The 22,724-nt window shown below is 35.2% G+C and overlaps 2 protein-coding genes across 2 annotated transcripts; one reads left to right on the top strand and one right to left on the bottom strand.

The window, feature by feature from the left end:
- Positions 1 to 6,846: 6,846 nt before the first annotated feature.
- Positions 6,847 to 8,591, bottom strand: LOC107475076 (uncharacterized). Its single transcript, XM_016094723.2, has 6 exons — positions 8,430 to 8,591; positions 8,010 to 8,289; positions 7,665 to 7,964; positions 7,467 to 7,577; positions 7,029 to 7,418; positions 6,847 to 6,920 (listed from the first exon to the last, which is right to left on the bottom strand). Exons 1-6 carry the CDS (start codon positions 8,589 to 8,591, stop codon positions 6,847 to 6,849), a joined length of 1,317 nt encoding a protein of 438 aa, XP_015950209.2.
- Positions 8,592 to 17,885: 9,294 nt separating this feature from the next.
- Positions 17,886 to 22,722, top strand: LOC107475025 (uncharacterized). The gene is made up of 8 exons (XM_016094667.3): positions 17,886 to 18,987; positions 19,922 to 20,098; positions 20,199 to 20,345; positions 20,461 to 20,562; positions 20,759 to 20,829; positions 20,924 to 20,991; positions 21,706 to 21,965; positions 22,240 to 22,722. Exons 1-7 carry the CDS (start codon positions 18,727 to 18,729, stop codon positions 21,933 to 21,935), a joined length of 1,056 nt encoding a protein of 351 aa, XP_015950153.1. The 5' UTR covers positions 17,886 to 18,726; the 3' UTR covers positions 21,936 to 21,965; positions 22,240 to 22,722.
- The last annotated feature ends 2 nt before the right edge of the window (positions 22,723 to 22,724 follow it).

Raw genomic sequence — 22,724 nt, 5'->3', positions numbered from 1 at the left:
GAATTTAAGATTTAAAATTTAAAAATTTAGAATAAAAAATTTCGAGTTCAAATTTTTATTTAGAGTTTAAATTTAGAATATAAAATTTAAAATTTAGAACCTAGGATTACTGAAGCAATGGATGGTCGGCGTAGGCAGCGAATATTAATTGATGATTGGTTGATATTGTAGTGTTGAAAGAAAGGAAAAGAAGTGCAAAAGGATAAACAAGTAATTTTTAACAAAATTCTAAATATTTTAAATTTCACAAATATTTTAATAAAAAGTTAGGTTTTATAATAATATTTTTAATAAAAATAGTTAGTTAATAAGTTTTGAATATAATAATCTAATTATTTATTGAGTAATTAAAATAAAATTTAATTATTTTATATTTTTATGTTGCAGTAATAATTAATTTTAATGAATAAAAAATACTCATATTTTTGTATTTATGTGTTTTATATTTATTTATTTACAAATAAAGATTATGTTATCATTTAAAGTATTGTATATTAAAAAATATTTATTTTATACTAGGATATCCTGTATTTATTAGAGTCTATTAATGCTCTTTTTTTATATTAGTCTTTGATTTTCATTTAATGAGATCCGATAGTTTATACAAATGTGATACATCTAATGCGCACAAAATTATTATGCTCGTTTTGGACATACCCAAATTATAGTATCTATATTTTAGTTGCTTATCCTTAAACATTTTTTATTAAGTAAGAAGTATTGTAATCAATTTAGATTGGTTGAGTGGTTAGCTCACTTATTTATTTAAATAAGTATTAAAAGTTTGAATCGTGCCTTATGCATGCAGCAACACATTGGCTAACAACAAACCCTTAAATAGAGGATAGATCCACGATGGTTAAACAAATCTTAGCTTTCTATTTATTATATTTTATATCAATAATTTATATTTAAAATTTAGTATTAAAGTTTAGAATTTTATATTTAGTATTTAAGGTAGTTTTTTTCTTTTTTTTCTTTTTTTATCTTTAATAATAAGTTAATTTTTAGGAGCATTGTACTGCTTATTTTCTCCAGAGTGAATTTGCATTCGCCATGTTTAGTAAATTAAACTAAAAATGACTTTCATTAAGTATAAAAAATAATAATTATATTTATTAAAATAATTTTTAAAATTTAAAATGACTATAATAAACATAAATAAAAAAAAAAGTTTCATCATAAATAGAATGTAGCATCAATAGTTAATTAATAATAAAACTAAATATTAGTACACTGAGTTGTAATTTTGATATAAATACAATCTAATTTTAAAAAAATACTATCTCTTAAATATTTTCACCTTCTCCAACTTTTTAAATCTATAAAAATATAAATATATAGGTCATATCTCTGGTGGCTACAATCTTTGTGGCTAATGGTGGCTATCTGTCCAATAATGAATGGATAGCAGACATATGGAGTTTCCATTAGTGTCCTTAAGCCATGTATTAAGTGACTAATCACGGAAACATTTTTCATTTACCGCAAAGATAGTATTGTAATTAAGTGATGTTCTAAGGGATATTGATGTCATTTGGTAGGATGTTTTTCTGTGAAAAATAGCATGGTCAGTGGCCGCCAGAAATGGATGAGATGCACGCAATAAACATCGTTGGAGAAAATTAACACAAAGTGGCAGAATGCCACATTGGTTAGGTTTCAATTGTTGTGGGCTTATTCGCCGTAGCTATGATCGAAGGTGGAAGGTGATTATGAACTTAATTGCGTGTTAATCGATGACGAAGTAAAAAAAGGTGGCTCTAGTCCGTCAATGAAGGGCGTTTATAGTGCCTTGTGTTGTAACACCACCGTGTTTGAATTTTTTCGATTTTTCTAAATATTAAAAGTAGAAAGAAAAAATTGATGCAGGTAATCATGGTTGGAGGACTAAAGTTGTAGTATGAGAGGTTGAAGAAGAATGTCTTTTTTTGTCAAAATAGGTTTAGGGTTCTGTTTTGATCGTGGTTAATGTGCTTTTTGTTGTTATTTCTGTTAGACCTATAACTCTCAAACAATTAAAGATTCATAACATGTTTAAACTAATTACCCACATTGCAACTGAGGTTTTAGTTGAAGTGATAAATCATGATGTCTCTTAATATGCTGTATTCGGGTTCGAAACATGGCGAAAGCTAAGTACTGGATAAAAACCTTTAAATATTAAGTGTTCGAGTTTGTAGTGTGGATGAATTTGTGATGTAATGCTTAAAATTAGGAAATATTCAATCCATGTCTATGATATCTTTCCAAACCAAACATGAATCTTTCAATTTATTTATTTTTCACACTCAATTACTTATAAGGACAATTCTTCCTATCGTTTTTTTAATGAGCCTATCCTCTCTTCTTTTTATTTGTATTCAAATATTTATTTGAAAGATATTGAAATTAATAACTCATACAAAACCGAAATTTTTGAAAAAATCTTTTGATTAAACAAATATTTGTAAGCAAAGTTATTTTTTCTTTAAATTCTAAGAATTCTTATTATTTTATACATAGGCCATCGATTTCGTATTATATAAACTGTATAAAAAAAGATGGAAAAGAGAAAAAGATTCACTTTTTTTATTTTTTTTTGAATTTTCATAAGGGAATTCAAGATATTTTATTGACAAGAGTGTTTTAGATCGAAAAAAATTGCAGCTTTCTTTTTTTAAACCATATTTTTATAGTAACATGGTGGTAGAAAAGATACTGTACTGCGTCTAGATTTAAAATTGTCTATGCCTAGCTTTGCTTTAACCATGGTAACAGTCATAAATTGTTGGTTTATAGAGAATCAAAATGGATTTAACAATGAATCACGAAATGTTATGGTTCTTAAATTTTTTCTTAATCTGTTAAAATTAGTTTTTTTTTTCTAGAAACAATTCATGGCTCATTTTTTTGGATATTGAGTAATTGTTGGTGTAATGCTTTGTTATTGGATGTTGTGATGTTTTGCAAGGTTCTGAGGGCTAACAATCCGCAGGAGGCAAATTGCTTTAGGCAGATTGTTTTTTTGAAATACAAAAACACAATACAAAGAGGGCATATTGTCACGTGTCGATCATGCAAACATTCCATTGGGGCGGATTGTCAGAAATAATATAAGAAGGGCGAATTCTTGTTCCATCAGAACAGCGCCCCCAATTTCCTGTTAAACACCGTTTATAGACATTTCCAAGTAAAATTCCATCTCCTCACCAATAATAAAATTTGCAATTTGTGAGATCATACACTTTTGTCTATTTATATATATAAAAAAAGTCGTTAGTTAGATCTAACCTATTCTTGAAATAAAAAACTCGTATACACTCTTTTTTAAAAAAATACACCAAGTACTATACTTAGATTTATTGAATTTATTGTTAAAATATCGGTATTAAATCCAGAATTTTCAGCAAATGACCAATAGCTCAAATAAAGAATAGAATTGGTTACATTTTTTATATGGTCTCATTTAAATTAATTTTTTTCTATAATCTGGATTTGTTTTATTTAAATTCTTTAATAACCTGACAAAAAAAATAAATTATCCACATCCAATAATTACAACCTATTTAAAACATTTACTATTTGTGTAAACTAGTCAAATGTGTTCCATGTTAAAAGTCAAACCAACACATGTCACATTATTATTGATTCGTCGCTCCTAATCACCATAACCAACAAAGATACCAAATACTTAATCCTTTTGAGAAGTATACGTACAATTTATTAAATTAGAATTTATTAATAAATATTTAAAAGTGAATCATCTTTCATATCAAATTGTCAATACACTATTTTTACTATTGAAAAATCTTAGGTTGTGTTTGTTTTGAGGTATTGAGACTGAAATTAAAGAATTGAGAGTTAGTATCATGTTTGGTAGTTAGAAATTGGAACTAAAATTTCAGTTTCGGGATACAAAATTTCACTCCTTTCAGTACCTCCAAAAAATAGGAACATAGGAATTGAAATTTTTGGAGACGGAGACTAAAATTTTATTAATATTTCTTTTTTAAAATGTCCTCATTCAAAATTTCATATTTCATATTTTATATTCCAAGTATATCCTTCACAATCTCTCCACTGTCAACACTTTCTAGCCATCACTTCTCACCTCCAACCTTACCCGACTTTTGCCATCGTCGAATTCCACCACCATCATCAATAATAATACCAAAACAACAACAATCTCATAAATATATGTTAAAATAAGATTTAACAATCTCATAACACGAGAATTTCAAAATCATAATAGAAAATAGAAGAACAGTGGGGGTAGAAGACAAAACAAAGGAAGACAGAAAGGAGGAAGAAAGGAAGAGGAGATGTTGATGACAGAAAAAGGAGTTGCCGTCGTTGCTAAACAAGGAATGGAGGGGATGATGTCAGAGTAGGGCTTAGGTGCTCTGGCAAAGATCTTCAGTTTTTGGAGCTCCTCAAGAGAAGGGAACACAGATCAGGAACTTGAACAAAGTGACGCAGAATTGGAACTGAAGCGGTAAGGTGAGCATAGGAAACAGAGGCAGCACGATGGACCATCAGTGACACGACTAAGTGCTTCTAAATAAGATGCAACAAACATTATGAGAGACATGATAGTAGTGGGTGTTGTCATCAAAGTTGGCAAAAACCGTCGCTGTTAGTTCGTTGGAAAAAGAGGAAGACAGAAATGAGAGAGAAAGGGAGAAAGTAAAAAAGACTAGAAAAATGACTGGGTAGGTTATATTTTAATTTTTTAATTAATAAAAGTATTTTAGTAATTTAACTTATTTAAATTTTTATTTTTATTTAAATTCAACAAGATACTGAAATATAACTCAATTCTATACACGTTAACATCAAATATAATATAAAAATTTAATTTAATTTTCTAATTCCATCTCTTAATGTCAATCTCCTTTTTAAATGTACCTTTGATATCTAATTTTTTTTCTAATATATTTAAATCAATAGTAACTTTTTTTATAAGAAGGAGGCCAAAGATCCAAAGAAACAAAAAAGCACTAAACAACCACTATCCTCGTGAACTTCATTCTTTTAATGTCAGCTAAGAGATGATATTTCAACCAGGGAGGAGGATGAACATATCTCGTGATTCCTGGCTCTTTCTCATGACCCATCTTCGCAAGAACATCTGCACAAAAATTCCTTTCTCTAAAGATATGCTTAATTCTCCATTTGTTCAACCTTGTGAGAATCTCTTTAATTGAGCTAATAAGTGAAGAGCTAGCATGGAGATAAATTGACGGCTTTCCTATAAAGTTCACAGCACACATGGAGTCTGATTCTACCATCAAATTGGCGATAACCAAATCCACAGCAAGCCTAACTCTGACATATATGCCCCAAATTTCTGCTGTCGTGATGCTACACCGTCCAATGTTCATGCTAAACCCTGCGATGTAGTCACCTTTAGAGTTCCTCAAGATACCGCCGCAAGAACCTTGACTACCCAATTGAAGGACCAAGCCGTCGACATTGAGCTTCACCCAATTCTCCTCTGGTGGTTCCCAACCCACTTGCTCGTCTCTGGTATGTCTCAGAACCCTGCTATTCCTTTTAACAATTGAAAATGTAACACCTTACCACGCAGAGCTTTACATTTAAGCCGTAAAACAGAGATGATGTGAAATTACTACCTCTAAAATAAAATGTATATATATAATAGTAGAAGAATTATAATATGATAGGAGCCTTGAAGAATAAAGGAAATAAAGATCGCAAAATAAAAGCACAACACTTGAGAAACGAGTTTACTTGCGTGCTAAAAAAACCATAACTATTAAACATAAGATAACAGAAGTAGGAATAGAGTGCCAAAATACAAAATAACAAGCTCTTAACTCAGCCCGCGAAGTTAAGACTAGCCGAGAATATTACATATATATACAAATATATCCAAAACCCAAAAGTACATATACATAATCATGCCTCTCCATAAACCTCTAAGAGGATAAAAAAGAACAAGTTATGCGGAGAGAAAGCCAAGTACACACACACACACACACACACACACACACACACACACACACACACACACACACACACACACACACACACACACACACACACACAAGATTATAGAGCTTAAAGTACTAAACAGAAGCCATAAAATGTGGTTTTCTAAGAATATTTAAACCATAAGGCGAACTGTGAAAATCCCTTAATGAATCCCTTAATGAAAATCCCTAGTCCAGACAAAAGGCATATCATTCCTAGGAAATTCCTGATCTCTGTCACTGAAGTTGGTCGCTCCCAATTCATCACTGCCTCCACCTTAGTAGGATCCACAGCTATTCCCTGCTTACTTACCATGTGGCCGAGAAACATCACTTCACTCTTCCAGAACTCACATTTAGATAACTTAGCATATAACTTCCCGTCTCTTAAAATTTGCAACACAATTCGCAAGTGATCAGCATGTTCCTCTTCAGACTTAGAATAAACAAGAATGTCATCAATGAAGACAATAACAAACTTGTCCAGATACAGTCGGAAAATCCTGTTCATATAATCCATAAATACTGTCGGGGTATTAGTTAACCCAAAAGACATCACTGTATACTCATAATGACCATAACGCGTCCTGAAAGCAGTTTTTGGAATATCATCGTCTCTAACCCTTATCTGATGATACCCGGATCGCAGATCAATCTTAGAAAACACATCGGCACCCTGTAACTGATCCATTAGATCGTCGATTCTAGGCAACGCATATTTGTTCTTCACAGTGATCTTATTCAACTGCCGATAGTCGACACACAACCACATACTCCCATCCTTCTTCTTTACCAGTAACACTGGCGCTCCCCACGGAGAAACACTTGGTCGGATAAAATACTTACCCAACAGATCTTCTAGCTGAGCTTACAGTTCAGCCATTTCTAAAGGTGACATCCTATAAGGAGTAATCAAATTCAGACTGGCTTCAGGTACCAAATCTATTGCAAATTCAACCTCTCAGTTAGATGTGAATTCGTTAATATCATCCGGAAACACATCTGGAAATTCACATACAACCGAAATCTACTCTAAACTATGATCATCACCTGATACTCCCACAGTTAATAACATAATATCCTGACATTCAGTTCTAGAACAGTTTACTATCATAGAGTTCAAATAGTAACTATTCACCACAACTGGTACTTTTGACCCTTCCGGCATAAACTGTACTGACTTCTCAGAACAATCAAGCAAAACATGATTCTTGGATAACCAATCCAATCCCAAGATGAGATCAACACCAGTCATAGGCAAACAAATAAAATCATGCATAAATTCACGCTGTTGTACTTGAAAGGAAACTTGTGGACATCCTATCCTAGTCACCATAGCTTCATGAGTAGCATTATATACTTTCAAATCATAACCTAAAACCACCATTCTCAATCCTAACTCATTGGCCTTTTCAAATGCAATAAATGAATGAGACGCTCCTGAATCAAATAAAGCATTTAAGATTTTACCAGCCATTTTACAATTACCTATAATCAGTGTCTCAGATCCATCGGCACCTACTGTAGAAGTGGTGTATACTCTCCCTGGCTGCTGCACCCTACCAGTCTCATACTTCTTCTTCTCTGAACAATTAGTAGCTATATGCACGGGCTGTCCACAGGAATAGCATACTCCAAGTCTTAATCTTCACGGAACTCCAGGATGATACTTTTCGCACTTCTGACAATTCAGATCCTGCTGTGGCTGCTTCCCAAACCTTCTTCCTTGATTGACATTAGTATTCGGCCTTCTGTAACTACCCTGGCCCTGAGTCTGCTGCGGAACAAAGCCTCCACGCTTGAAATTGATACCTCTCGGAGCAAAGTTCCTCCCTGAAGGCCTCTGAAAAGGCACCCTCAAACTTCCTTTCTCTGTTGTCGCCTTCCTCACACAATCCTCAGCTATCCTACTTTTATTCACCAATTTAGAAAACACCCGGATCTCCATTGGAGCAACGAAGCTCAGAATATCACTCTGAAGACATCCTTCATATTTAATACACTTCTACTCAGCAAAATCTTTAGGAGCACCTTGACAGATACGAGAAAAGTGACATAACTCTTCGAATTTGCTAGTATACTCAGCTACAGTCATCTGTCCCTGCTTTAACTGCATTAATTCAAGTTCCTTGGCATTTTTGGCTGAATTAGAAAAGTATTTCTTATAGAATTCTGTCCGAAAAATCTCCCAAGGAATCGAAGCACCATCCGGCTGTAAAATACGTCGTGTTCCCTGCCACCAATATTGAGCTTCACCTTGCAACTGATAAGTTCCAAACTCAACCCATTGCTCTTCAGAAACCTGCTGTGCCTGTAACGCCCTTTCCATAGCCTGAATCTAATTATCTGCATCAGTGGGATTTGAGGTTTCGTTGAAGGTCGGAGGACAAACTTTCAGAAATGTAGCAAGTGTCATAGGACCGTCCTCATCATTATTGTTCCCATGATTACCCTGGTTATCTGATTACCCAGTGCATCAGTTCTCACCTGCATAGCTGCAACCATATTTCCCAAGGCAGCCATAAAGTCTACTGGATCGGTCCCTGTGGGGGCAGGAGTAACGGTGCTTATCCTACCTCTACCTCGCCCACGACCGCGTCCGCGAGTCGACATCTGGTCCCTATACACGCCAAACAAGTGATATTAAGTTGATCAGTCTCAATATTGCAGGTCTAATTCTTTAAGTTCCAAATGCATGCTCACAAACGTTTATGCCATATATATTAGTCAGATATCCTAATAGCACAAAAATACATACACAGAGAATGCATAGAAGTACAATCAATCCGTCTTTCAGGCTCTATAGGAACGAACTGCTCTAATACCATAATGTAACACCCTACCACGTAGAGCTTTACGCTTAAGTCGTAAAATAGAGGTGGTGTAGAATTACGACCTCTAAAATAAAATGTGTATATATATATAATAGCAGAAGAATTATAATATGCTATGAGTCTCGCGTTAAATTAAGACTGGTGGAGAATATTACATATATATACATACATATCAAAAATCCAAAAGTACATATATTTGTATGTGTGTGTGTGTGTGTACTTGGCTTTCTCTCCGCATAACTTGTTCTTTTTGATCCTCTTAGAGGTTTATAGAGAGGCAGGATTATGTATAACCACTTCACTTCAAGAGTCCAGACGCCTAACGAGATGCCTCTTGACCTACATCTGAAAAATAACAACATAGTATGGAATGAGAACCGGAGGTTTTCAGTATGGTAAAGGTGCCACACACATAATATATAAGGTCCTGGGAATGCCAGAGGCAATCCTAGAATGCCGACACTCAAATTATAGAGCTTAAAGTATTAAACAGAAGTCATAAAATGTGGTTTTCTATGAACATTTAAACATAACTTAAATTAACCTTAAATCTAAGTCCCATACTGCCATTCCTCCATACCTCCAACTCCATCATGCATTTTCATAGACAAATAGACAAATAAAGGCAAGTACAAGAAGGTTACAGTTACTGCAGGTAATAAATACACATTTAACATGGAAAGTACATATAGGCACACCCAATTAAAGAACAAGCAAGTAGTTCAAGTAATATACATATGATGCATGCCTGTCCTATGGCTGATGAGGCTCATCTGTCGGTTATCCAGCCAATCCGACAAGTCTGAATTGTACTTAGACTGTCCCCCGATGTGCATCTCCAAGAGTCTATGCATAGCTTTTCCTCAAATAATCAATATTGCTCAATGGGGGTAACATTCGCGGGAATTTATACAGTGCCCGGTCACATTTACGTCATAGGGTCAACAGAGTATCAAGTTTTCAACCTGGTACACGTGGTGGCAAGCTACGGCACTTAATCTAGGGAATCTCGTATCTCATATCATTCAAATTCATAAGCCATATAAATAATTCAATTATAATTCATCAACATCCACATCATTCTCAATCACATCTCATTCATCATCATACATCAATCATATTCAATCTTTATCCTTCATTGTCACACCTCCCATTCCGTCCATCAATAGTTCCATTTCAAAACATAATTCATTCTTTTCTAAATGAATCAAACTTAAAACATACTCATTTTCTTAATAACTCAAAAGCAAACCATATAACCTTTGAATCTAAATCTTTTTAAATAATCATGTAAACAAAATCTCTAATTTTTATAAAATTTCGGCAGCATCTCCTCTAAAACTCGAACTTTGCCACCCTTTTCAGGTCCAAACCTGCATTCTTTTCAATTCAACATACCCTTCCTCATCATCAATACAATCATGACAATAAATCTACCTCAGATCAACAATTATACTCATACAATATTCAAATCCAACAACCAAAATTCAACTAAGAATCATAGTTCACAAATCCTAGGCTTTTAACATAAAATATCTCATTATCACAACAACCTCCACAATAGTTATACCTCAAATCAATAATTCACCAAATCACTAGTTAATCAACAAGCACAAAACCAACCATGTTCATCAACAGGATACTAAGTAGTGAATATACACGTGCAATCCAACTTATCCTATGGTCATCTAGCCTAAGTTTTCACAGAACATTATATATTAAATGCAAGAAACCTAAACCATACCTTAGCCGATTCCCAGGTATTATTCCAAGACAATTTTTCTAAAGAACACAGCCCTCAAAACCTCAACTAATCAGCTTCCTCCGAGTTCCAGTATTCACAATTTCAAGCTCCAATTATTTATTCACAACCTAATACACATTTATAACACATATATATCCAATTTAATACTCAAAGCTCAAATTCAATGAAATTAAAATAGAATTATCGTATCCTTACCTTACCCAAGCTTCACATAAGTAAGAGTGAACATTTCCCTCAAGCTAATTGGATCCTAAAATATCAGAAATCAAAGAAATTCAATCTTCCTACTCAAAATTTGAAAATTAGGGGAAAGAAGATATTGAGGTGAAATAGCAAGTTATCTATAAAATTGTTCTAGTAGAAACGTAGAGCTCAACGCGATGAACGCGTGGCCGCAAACGGTGCGGCGATTGGAGCTCGGACAGAGAAGTTACGACGTACGGAAGTTAACGTGAGGGTTTGACGTTCTTTCTTTCCTCTCCTCTGTTGCCCTTTCATGCTGCCAAAATTAGGAGAAGAAGAACGTGGCTTTTACTTAAAGGGCTGGTCCGGTTGGGCCCATGGCCCGGTTTGGGCCCGATTCAACTGGTTCGGCCCGTTCGGTCCATTTTTGGACCGATTTCTTCGAAATTAGTGTCAAAATTTTTGTTTCGATGAGCTCTATCCTAATTTGATATGATATCCGCATTTCTAATTTTCCTTGTTAAAAACTATTTTATTGACTAATTATCTACTAATTTAACCGGGATTTACAAAAAATGTTGAACTGTAGTTTTCTGCAAGTCTATTCACTAAGAACGGAACCTGGTTGTACTGCATATTTAGGTTGTTGAAAATTAAACCATTCCTACACCTCCAAAGGGTGTTACACGTGGTTACAAAAATAATGGTCCAAGACTGACCATTTTGGTGGTGAGAGCCATTGAACAAGTTATTCTTTAACATTCTTGGTAAGGCTGATTAAAGAATCTAGTTTGATTGGCTCTATTTACCATGCTAGTCCAGGTATTGCGAGCGTAAGGGCAATCCCGCAAAACATGGAGCATGGTTTTCTCCTCCTCATTGCACCTCGGACATATCATCATCAATAAGCCCTCTTCTCCTTCTATTAGAATTTGTTAGGAGAGCTTCATGACTTAAGAGCCAGCTGAAAAGATTTTAGTCTCTGAAGGATTTTAATCTTCCATACCTGTTTGTGAATATAGTTAGTTTCTCCACCTCCGTTAAAGTATGTCTCATAGGCTGACTTGATAGAGAACTCCCCGCTTGGGGTAGGCAGCCACCCCACCATGTCTTCCCCAATGTAGGCATTCGGCGCTTTAAGAATACGCAAATAATCAATAATTTCTTCACGAAGATATTGTCAAATAGTATCCCAATTCCAGGTTCCTTGCTCCGTGACATAGGCAGCAACATTCTCATCAAGTCTTTTCCCATCCAGGTGAGATATAGCTAAGTCTTCCAGCTTACCTATTCCTGGCACCCATAGATCCTTCCAAAACAAGACTCTGTGACCATTACCGATCCTCCAGATGATATTCCTACTGAAATTCTCCCAAACTTTAACAATTCCACTCCAAGCATTTGAATTATTTGCTTTCATATGAACCTTCGGGATAATATCTTCTCCGCAACCATACTTGGCCCTCATAATTTGCACCCAAAGTGGTTGCCTCTTATGGATGAGTCCCCAAGCTAACTTCATGTGAAACAACTGGTTTGTCTCTTGCGCTTTTTGGATACCTAAACCTCTTTTTTCTTTTATTTGACAAATTTTATCCCAGTTCATCAGATGAATTTTCTCTCCCTCACTGCTATCACAGAGGAAGTCTTTACAAACCTTGACAATCTTGTTGCAGACCGCAGTTGAAATTTTCATAGTTTGCATACAGTAACTCGGAATAGTTGAGAGGACGGATTGAATAAGAGTGCATCTTCCTACCAAGGAAAGAGACTTTTTCTTCTAGATTGAAAGCTTCAATTGCATCTTATCAATAATGTCCTGGAAATGATGTTGGTTGCACCTTTCATGGATAAGAGGAACTGCCAAGTACTTCCCTAAGTTAGTTGTTAGGGAAGTACCTAGGTCTTAACTAAGTTAGTTTTTTCTGACGTTGTGTTTTACATTCTTTGAAAAATAAACACATGCTTTGTTGAAACTAATCCTTTGACCAGAGCTGTCACAAAATAGACGAAGTGCTTCTTTTATTACTTTCACCTGTCCCTTGTCAGCTTTAGCAAACAAAACAATATCGTCTACAAAGAGTAAATGAGAAATCTTAGGACCATTTTGTGTGAGAGAAATAGGCTCCCACTTTTTATCTTCTATTAATTTATTTATGATATGAGATAATCTTTCAATAAATAGAACAAAGAGACACGGAGAAAGAGGGTCTCCCTGTCTGATTCCCCTAGTGGGGGAGAAAACGTCTGATGGTGGGCCATTCCACAGGAGACTCATGGTGGAAGTTGTGATACAATGTTTTATGATGTTAATGATATTCTCCGGGATTCCTGTATCCTCCAAAGTTGCTATAAAGAAACTCCAATTCAATCTGTCATAGACTTTATCTAGGTCAATTTTGATAGCCATCATTCCTTTACCATGACTCCTATATCTCATTGTATGAACCACCTCTTGAGCTACTAGGATATTGTCTGCGTTAATCCTGCCAGGCACAAAGCTAGCTTGTGTATTGGAGATAAGAGTAGGCATATATTTTTTCAACCGAGACGCTAAAATTTTTGTCACAAATTTATAGCAAACATTGCAAAGGCTAATAGGCCTGAAATGCCCAAAGTTCTCAGGGGAGGAAATTTTTGGAATAATAGCAATCAGAGTTCTATTAGCCTCAGCAACGCTATCCGGATCCCAAAAAATCTTTTTAACCCAGTCGATTATGGAGTTTGCAACAATATTCCATGAATGTTGGTAGAATTTTGCCGATAGTCCATCGCTGCCTGATGCTTTCCAACTTCCTAAACTGAAAACCGCATCCTTAATCTCCTCGTCTGTAACATTTCTGGAAATATCCATGTAATTTATTTCCTGTAATTTTGCAAAGCAGCCAGTAATAGGAAAAGCGAAGGCATTCGAGTCTGCTGAGTAGAGATCCTTAAAGAAATTAATTCCCCAATTCTTCAAAGAAACTATATCTTCCACCCATTCTCCTTGCTCTGATTTTAAAGCCATAATCTTATTCTTCTTCTTTCTTCCATTGGCTTTTTGATGAAAATATTTAGAATTTTTGTCTCCAAACTTTATATCGTTACATCTTGACATTTGGATCCAGTAAGCCTCTTCTTGAACATTTATCCATACTCCTTCCAGAGCTGCCTCTGCAGTTTTTCAAGGAAAGGGTTTATAGTGAAAGATAGCTTGTTATTAATGCTTTCCATTTTATTTAGAATTTTCTATTTTTTCTGGAAAATGTGACCGAATACTTCCTTATTTCAAATTCTAGCATTGTTAGTGAAGCTCTGGATATTTTGCAAAAGACTGTTGTTTTTGTCCCAACACTAGTTCACCATATTATTGTAATCCTGGTGGAGGATCCAAGGTGCCAAGAATCTAAAAGGCTTTGGACCAACCTCGGTTTTGGCCATCTGAAAATCAAAGAGAATAGGTAAGTGATCTGACTTGAGTTTAGGTAAGTGTTTAACTTCCACATCTAAAAATCTACCAGAGAATTCTAGGTTACCAACATAACGGTGTAAACGTCTTTTAACATTCCCTCTTTACCAAGTAAAGGGAGGGCCACAAAAATTTAAATCATGTAAATTATAAGTGTTAAGACAATTAATAAAATTATTTGTATCTTGATAAACCCCATTTTTAAGGTTTATCTTGTGTCGATTTTAGGGGATTTTGTCACCTTTTCTCACATTTATCTAATGAAATAGCATGGTTTTTATTATTCTCCTTTATTTGTGCTTAAGTGTGAAAACGTGCTTTTTAGGCCCTTAAATTGGTGATTCTGAATCACCTTAATTCTATTCGATGCCTTGATGTGTTTGTTGAGTGAGCTCAGGTCCATGAGGCAAGTATTGAATGGAAGAAGTGAAGAGAAAAGCATGAATAGTAAAGAATCCATGAAGAAACAAGGATTTGGGATGCTGAGATCGACGCGTACGTATATGCGTGACTTACGCGTATGTGTGGAAAGAAGATGCCATCGATGCATACGCGTGACCCATGCGTACGCGTCGGTGCTCGCACGTGACCCACTTAAAGTAAATTAGTTGGGGGTGATTTCTGGGCTTTCCAAGCCCAAATCCAACTCACTTCTGATGCTATTAAACCCAAGGATTGAAGGGAGATCAACACACATTAGCACATAGTTTAGTTTTGGTGATGCTTTAGTTAGTTTCTAGAGAAAGAAGCTCTCTCTTCTCTCTAGATTAGGGTTCTTAGTTTAGATCTAGATCTACTTCTTCTCTTTTGCTTTAATTTTTCTTTTTCAACTTTGATTGTTCTCTTGTAGTTATAGCATTCTACTTCTCTTGTAGTTCCTTTGTATTGTTAGTTGTAGTTTATGAATTCTTTTGTAGATCTCCTTTCCCTTTCAACAATTTATGATTTCTTTGTTGTTTCATAATTGTTTTGGTTTTCTATTGTTGATCTCTTGCTTTTGTAGTTATAGTTCCCTTTAATTCTTGCAATTAATATGATGTTTGTTTTTATTGCCTTCTATGTGTTTGATAAAATATCTCTTTTAGTTATGAGTTAGGTTTTCCTTCTCTTGGCTTGTGTTGAGTAATTAGTGACTCTTGAATTATCAAACTCTCTTGTTGATTGATAATTAGAAGTTGCTAGTTGACTTGAATGCCACTAAAGCTAGTCTTTTCTTAGGATTTGACTAGGACTTGTGGACTCAAGTTGATTATTTCCACTTGACATTTTCTTCATAGTTAGAGGTTAACTAAGTGGAGCAATGGATAATTCTTGTTCATAATTGATGATGATAATGAGGATAGGACTTCTAGTTCTCATACCTTGCCAATAGCTTTTTTAGTTGTTATTTTACTTCTTTTGCAATTTACATTTCTTGTTTCTTAACTCAAAAACCCAAAACATACTTCCTAGCCAATAACAAGAACATTTTTCTGCAATTCCTTGAGAGACGACTCGAGATTTAAATACTTCGGTTTATTTTTATTGGGGTTTGTACTTGTGACAAACAAATTTTTGATTGAGGAGTTATTTGTTGGTTTAGAACTATACTTTCAACGAGATTTCATTTGTGAAATTCTTTACTGATCGACAATTTCTGTTCATCATATCTTGAGAAAGCTTAGAAGAACCCCCTGTTTCATTAAGATTGGTAATAGAGTTAAAATCTCCTCCACAACACCAAGGTCCATTTATGCTTTCAGCTATATCCTCCAAGCATTGCCAGAGCTCCATTCTTTTACTAACTTGCATACTACCATAAATGGCAGTGAAGTTCCAACAAGCTTCATCCCTCCATTTCACTTCAAGGTGAATAAATTGCTTATGTATGTGGAGACGTTTAATATTCCATTCATCCTTTTTTCACAAGCACCAAATTCCTCCAGAAAAACAATTTGCCTTGCTAATGCACCAGCCATTAAAAACCAAACCTTTTGATAGTTGATTCTGCTTTAGAACCTGAAATATGAGTCTCAAGAAGGATACAAAAGTAACTTCTGTATCTTTAAGTTAAGTCTTTAATAATAGATTGAAGCCCTTTTGATGAAGCTCCTCTACAATTCCATGTAATAATATTCATAATTAAAATAAAATAATAAAAGATCATGGGCTAAGGATAAGAACTCCCAGGTCTGTACAGAAAAACTGATTAGGTCTCCATAGGCTTTGGAACCCTTTCCTCTATGTCGCCTCCATTAGGAGTAAGTAAAGATTGGCTACTTTCCTTGTCCAGAATGGTAGTATCTTTTACATGAGAAAGATCTTTTTCTGGAGGTTTATCCTTGCCATTACATTTGTTCTTTTCTTCCACTATTCCTCCTCTCATAGTTACGGTAATAAGCTCACTAATCTTGGGGTCCATTGAGTTTCCTTTAAGTCTCCCCCTTGTTGAGCTGATTCCTTCTTCTCCATATATGGTTTGCCAGCACTATTCTTCTTGAGTACTTCAATAGACTTTCCATTTTGGGATCTAGGCATTTGATTCTTTCTTACTCCAAATGTTTGGCCTTTCACATTGTTAGCTGTTCTAGCATAATGATGCATATCTTTAGCCGTAATCCTTGCTTCCTTTAACTTATCTTGTTGATTTATTTCCTTTTCAGGATTCTTTTCTTTTTCATTTGATTCCTCATTGATTAGCACATCAAATCTATTAGTATTATTGCTGATTTTTCACTCACCATTCACTTTTCCAGAATTCTGTTTGTTTCTTTTTTGGTTCTTCTTGACTATCATCCATGGTCCAAATGGGCCCTTTTCCGTATTAACTCCAAAGCCCTGATTTTCTGCGCCAATTGAAGATTGAAGTTTGATTACTTTTGCATTTGCAACGGTCATATTCTGTTGATTCTTTCCTTGATCTTTTTTCGTAATTACTTCTTTCCTTTTTGGTTTGCCGGAACACAAGACTCCGGCTGGTTCTGGACGACGGCTGCTGCCACCCCTTCACGGTGGTTCAAATCATTCACCACTTCCTTTCTTCCTCCAATAGCAGCCACTTCATTCTCCTTTTCTGGACATCCTTCAAGCCGATGGCCATATCGGCCACAATTGAAGCAAATTTGATGGAGTCCTTTATAAACCAAATAGAAATCCTTTCCTAGAGCTGAGAAGGACGGTACCAATTGTTTTCTCAGATTAACCTCCACACAAATTTGTGCAAATTTACCTCTAGAGTGTATAGAGGTATGTTCATTCACCTTGAGCATGGTTCCAATACTTTTCCCCACCTTCCATAAGAAATACTTATTATAACTCTGTTGGAAGGTTTGGTATTCTCACCCAAATTGCTACCTTCTAGACTTCAGTCTCCTGCGGAAGAAAAAGAGGGCACCATTACTATATCAGCAACAGATAGTGATCTGCAATTATCCATGGTCCTTCAAAAAGCACATATCCATGGTCCCCCTGATCCGAAAATCGAATCAGAAAAAAATCACCTTCCAAATCCATAATTCTGGTCGTGCCATTCTTTGTCCACCTTCGATTAGCCCATCTCTTCATAATTTGGAGGCTGAGCTTCTTTCCCAATAGTTTCACTATTAGAGATTGCTTCCAAAGCCTACACCACTCATCATACTCTTCCAAGATAACTTCAATATTAGGTTTTAGATTGAAAAGAACTTTAGAAACCTCCTCATGGTCCATCACATCATCATCAGAAAGGTACTCTTCAGCCACCATTTCAACAATTTCTTCAGGATTTAATTTTTCAAAACCATCATTCATCAACCTCTCTATAAAAGGCTTTCTGAGGTTGCTGAAGAAACGTTTCTGGAACCATATCAGCATCTTGTATATCTTGTGTTGATACTACATTGTTCTTCTGCGTTTCTGAAAGGATCTTCTTCTCCTCCACGTGATAGTTCGCGTGTCCTTCCTCATTCATTTTAATTTTCTTTGTGCTTCCGCCCGAAAGATCTTTCTCTTGTGGAAATCTTTTTTCAACGTCCGTAAATTAACTTTCAAAAACAATTTTTCCTTCTCAAAATTCTTTTTTCTTTAGAGACAGTACTTTTTACATTAACTAATCAATCAATAGTAACTATCTCCCTACTTTTTTATACTAAAAATATTGGCTTTACATTTTCCATTTATCACTTTTATCAACTTTCTCTTTATCCCTTTATCCAATAAAAAATCTCGTGACAGAATGATAGAACCCGCCGCCTCCCCGTAACGGATTCTGCGGATACTTAGTTAGTAGTTACCGACTTACCGTCCCATCCCAAACCCCCCAAATGATAAACCCTAGATTCGTCAATTAACCTTCAACTCCCACACAGGCTTTTGCATTTCATACTTCAAAGTTCGATTCTTTCAACCTTTAACCCAAAAGATTCTCCCTCTTCGTCCATGTCCTTCTTCTTCACCTTCCTCAATTCAAGCTCCTCTTGCAGCAGCTTACATGTAACGATAACAACACAATTCGCGGTAAAAGGGAGTTTTTGAGGTTTTAAGAGTTGTTTTCGGTGAATGATGGAGGCTCGAGTTGGTATTGTAGTAGAAGGTGGGCAGAAAGCCCTTAACGCCGCCCACGGCACCGTAGTCGATGGCGGCGGGGCAGCTAAGTTTCTGCCGCATAATAATCGCCGGAACCAGCAGCAGCAGCAGAATCAACAACAGCGGCAGAAGTCGCAGATAGGAAGCGTTCATCAGCTTCTTGCTGGCGGCATCGCCGGTGCTTTCAGCAAAACCTGCACTGCACCCCTTGCTCGCCTCACTATCCTTTTTCAGGTTTCTTCTTTTCTTTATTTATTTTATGTATGAGCTTTTATTTTAATTTGTTTACCAAGTCTAGAGTTTAGTTAGTTGATAGGCACTTCGTGACTAGTGGTTTAGTTCCTGTTTGTTTTTTACGTTTGATTTTGTTTTGACTTATGTATTTATTTATACCTAATTTTTTTTTTAACTCTTAATTAGTATGATTAAGGGAATGATGCACAATGTAGGTTTGGTGAAAGGGTGCATCCAAATGTTGTAATGTAGGCAACACAGGTGTAAAGAAACTCTGGAATAGAGATAACCATCTAGTGTGCACAATTGTAATTGCCTGAAATTATGGGATGAGATTAGTTATGAGAATAGACCTAGACATTAGACAAGACACAAAGGAAAGAGATATAAAAATTAGTGTTTCTGTATTTTCTATTTTTGTTTGGTGATAAATTAAATATAAAGATATAAATTATGAAAGTCCAATTTACTCTCATTTCTTTCCATACAAAAAATTTAGGAATAAAAATAACGATAAAAAATATAATTATGAAAAATTAATAGGAATAATAAAAAAATAAGTTGTGTCTCTTATTAGGGTTTTTGTATTTTTTCTGTTGAGAAATTCAGTGTCTTAGGACACAATGTCTGCATCTATGTCTTATCTGCCAAACATGACTTGAATTTGGCCATAGTGATGGCCAATTTGAATTTGGTATATAGAAAGTAAAATCATCATACAACATAGGCTTGTTTTTTCCTTTCTCTTATCAGTTTTACATTCAACACTTAACTTGCATAAGGCGTAATGTAAAACAATTGCATTTCGTTGCATATTAGGCCTGGATAATTAGCAGGTTTTTGTAATTATGTCGATGAGGTGTAACCTGATTATTCCTCCTCGTGCTAATGTGAATGAAGTTTTTTCTAAGGTTAGGATTTCCTTCCCTGACAGATACAAGGTATGCATTCTGATATGGCAACATTGAGCAAGCCTAGCATATGGTTTGAAGCTTCCCGTATTGTCAATGAAGAAGGATTTAGAGCATTTTGGAAAGGCAATATGGTTACCATTGTTCATCGTCTCCCATATTCTGCTGTCAACTTCTATGCCTATGAACACTACAAGAATGTAATCTCTTATGTCCTCTCTATAATGTAAGTTATTTCAGAAGTTATTTATATATTCTTAAGGCTTGAATTAATGTTGCCTTTACGCTGTCTGTTTGCAGCTATTACAGTCACTGATTGGTGAGAATCATAGCGGAAATGCTAGTAAAAACCTATTTGTGCACTTTGTGGGTGGTGGTTTAGCAGGTATAACAGCTGCTTCTGCCACATATCCTTTGGATCTTGTGAGAACGCGACTTGCAGCACAGGTGTTGTAGCAACCTCCCTGAGTTAAGAATTGTTAGATCCCATTCATCTTCATCATGATATTCTGTTGCCTTTTCACCTTGTTTATTGAGATTCTTCTATTATGTTCCTTTGCAGAGAAGTGCTGTATACTATAGGGGCATCTCACATGCTTTCAGTACCATTTGTAGGGAAGAAGGTTTCTTTGGTCTGTACAAGGGCCTTGGAGCAACATTGCTGGTAGGGTGCTCCATTTTCACTTCTTTTTTTTTTTTTTTGACATATCTGTCATCTTGATTTCTTCAAATAATAGTCATAAGTAATTCTTTTGTGTGATGCAGGGTGTTGGGCCCAATATTGCTATTAGTTCTTTTACATATCTGTCATCTTGATTTCTTCAAATAATAGTCATAAGTAATTCTTTTGTGTGATGCAGGGTGTTGGGCCCAATATTGCTATTAGTTTTTCTGTTTATGAGGCCTTACGTTCTTTTTGGAAGTCCCAAAGGTGGAATATATATATATAAAGGATTAAGTAGTAGTTTATGCTCACTGTATCTGTTTCCTAAATACTTCCTTCATTCTGTCATTTTGAAATTTAGGCCCGATGATTCTACTGTCATGGTCAGTCTTGCTTGTGGAAGTCTTTCGGGAATTGCATCATCGACAGGTTGGTACTTGTTAGTTTGTAGCTATTTGCAATGGCAGGATGATTCCTCAATTTTTTTTTAATAAATTGTTCAACATCCTGGGCAACCTGTTATTTGACAGATTTATATGTGATGCTCATTTAATTACTTTTCATGCACGTGATGAATAAATTCATCATCATTTACATATCTAAATGTTATTTTGGTTTTCCTGTTACCATTGGCTGAGTTTCTTTTGAGCTTTTTTAGTTAAATTGTTTTGTACTTCCTTCAATTTTGGGGCTTATATATTGGCTAATGATATTTATTTATTTTTTTGAATTTTGAGGAAATATAGTAGTACTGCGGAATGTGAAGCTGGAAGTACTAGTTGGTATTCTAAACGATCTATCAGTGTTCCCCTTTTAATTGATTTGTTCGCTTCTGACTGTTAGATGTGTTTGACATATGCTATGACTGTGTGAGCTGTTAGACGTCTTTGATCTGTTAGCTTTTAATTATGTGCCTAAATATTTGGCTAAACTCATTTTGTGATGCAAGCTGACATTTTCTTGAATGAACTTATTTCATGGAAAGAGTTTGGATTGCTCATGTCTTGCTTGATGATTTGGACAAGGAAGAATTTGTTTTATAGTAATTAATCAGATAAGATACTGTTTATTTCTTATGATATTTTCTAGGCACCAAGTCACTAACCATGTATTGTATGTGTAATGATCTCTTGCAACATTCAGCAACATTTCCTTTAGATCTCGTAAGACGGAGGATGCAATTAGAGGGTGCTGGTGGTCGAGCTCGTGTTTATAACAGTGGTTTGTTTGGGACATTTAGGCGCATAGTTCAAAATGAAGGGTTGCGAGGTCTGTACAGAGGGATTTTGCCCGAGTATTACAAGGTTGTTCCTGGTGTGGGCATTGTCTTTATGACTTATGAGACACTGAAGATGCTTCTAGGAGATATTTGAATCGTCAATTTCCCCTAGTTTATCCCAAAGGTGAAGTTAATTTGAAGAACACAATTTGAGTGATATATGTTCCTTCACTGAATATGGCATTTTGTTTAGTGACCCTTTTATTTTTATTTATTTATTTTTCTCCTCTTCCTGTCACTAGTTATTGCATTACCAACATATTTCGTGGGTGATGTCATGATTGATTTTTATGAAAGAATTTATTTTGCGGAAAGTAATTGGATAAAAGATATTATTGCGACCGGCACCTAGGTGAAGAAGGGCATATATCTAACATATTTTCTCTTGCTACATGCAGAAACATTCCATTTGACCTTGTAAGGTGCATAGTGCTTGTGGTTGTGGTTGAGCTCTTGTCTGTAATACTATGATTTATGGATTACAATACAAAGCGGTTATTCGTAATCAGGACTATGACTTATGAGACATTGAAGGGGCATTTTCAATAGTCAGTTTCATGCGTCTAATGGTAGTGTTAGCTGAATTTGATTTGAGTGGAGTATGACTTTTCAGGGAAAAGGATATGCTTTAATTTAAGATTTCATGGCTTCACATGTTTCTAGGAAATTTTGTAGTTAATTTTGATGTTACTACCTATGTAATTTGTTAGGTAGTTGTAGCTCATGAGTTACTTCAATTGTACTAATTTCGGATTTAGATTTGATCTATACTGAAGTTAATCAACAAAGGGACCATGTTGCAGGACATTTGTTTTCTTGGTAATGTCCTTGGAAGTCTCTTTTTTACAAATTTTGATGAAATAATATATCATTGTTGGAGAGG

Source organism: Arachis duranensis, chromosome 2 (assembly GCF_000817695.3).
Source record: "Arachis duranensis cultivar V14167 chromosome 2, aradu.V14167.gnm2.J7QH, whole genome shotgun sequence".
Classification (NCBI taxonomy): domain Eukaryota; kingdom Viridiplantae; phylum Streptophyta; class Magnoliopsida; order Fabales; family Fabaceae; genus Arachis; species Arachis duranensis.
This window is presented reverse-complemented; position numbering and strand designations above follow the sequence as displayed.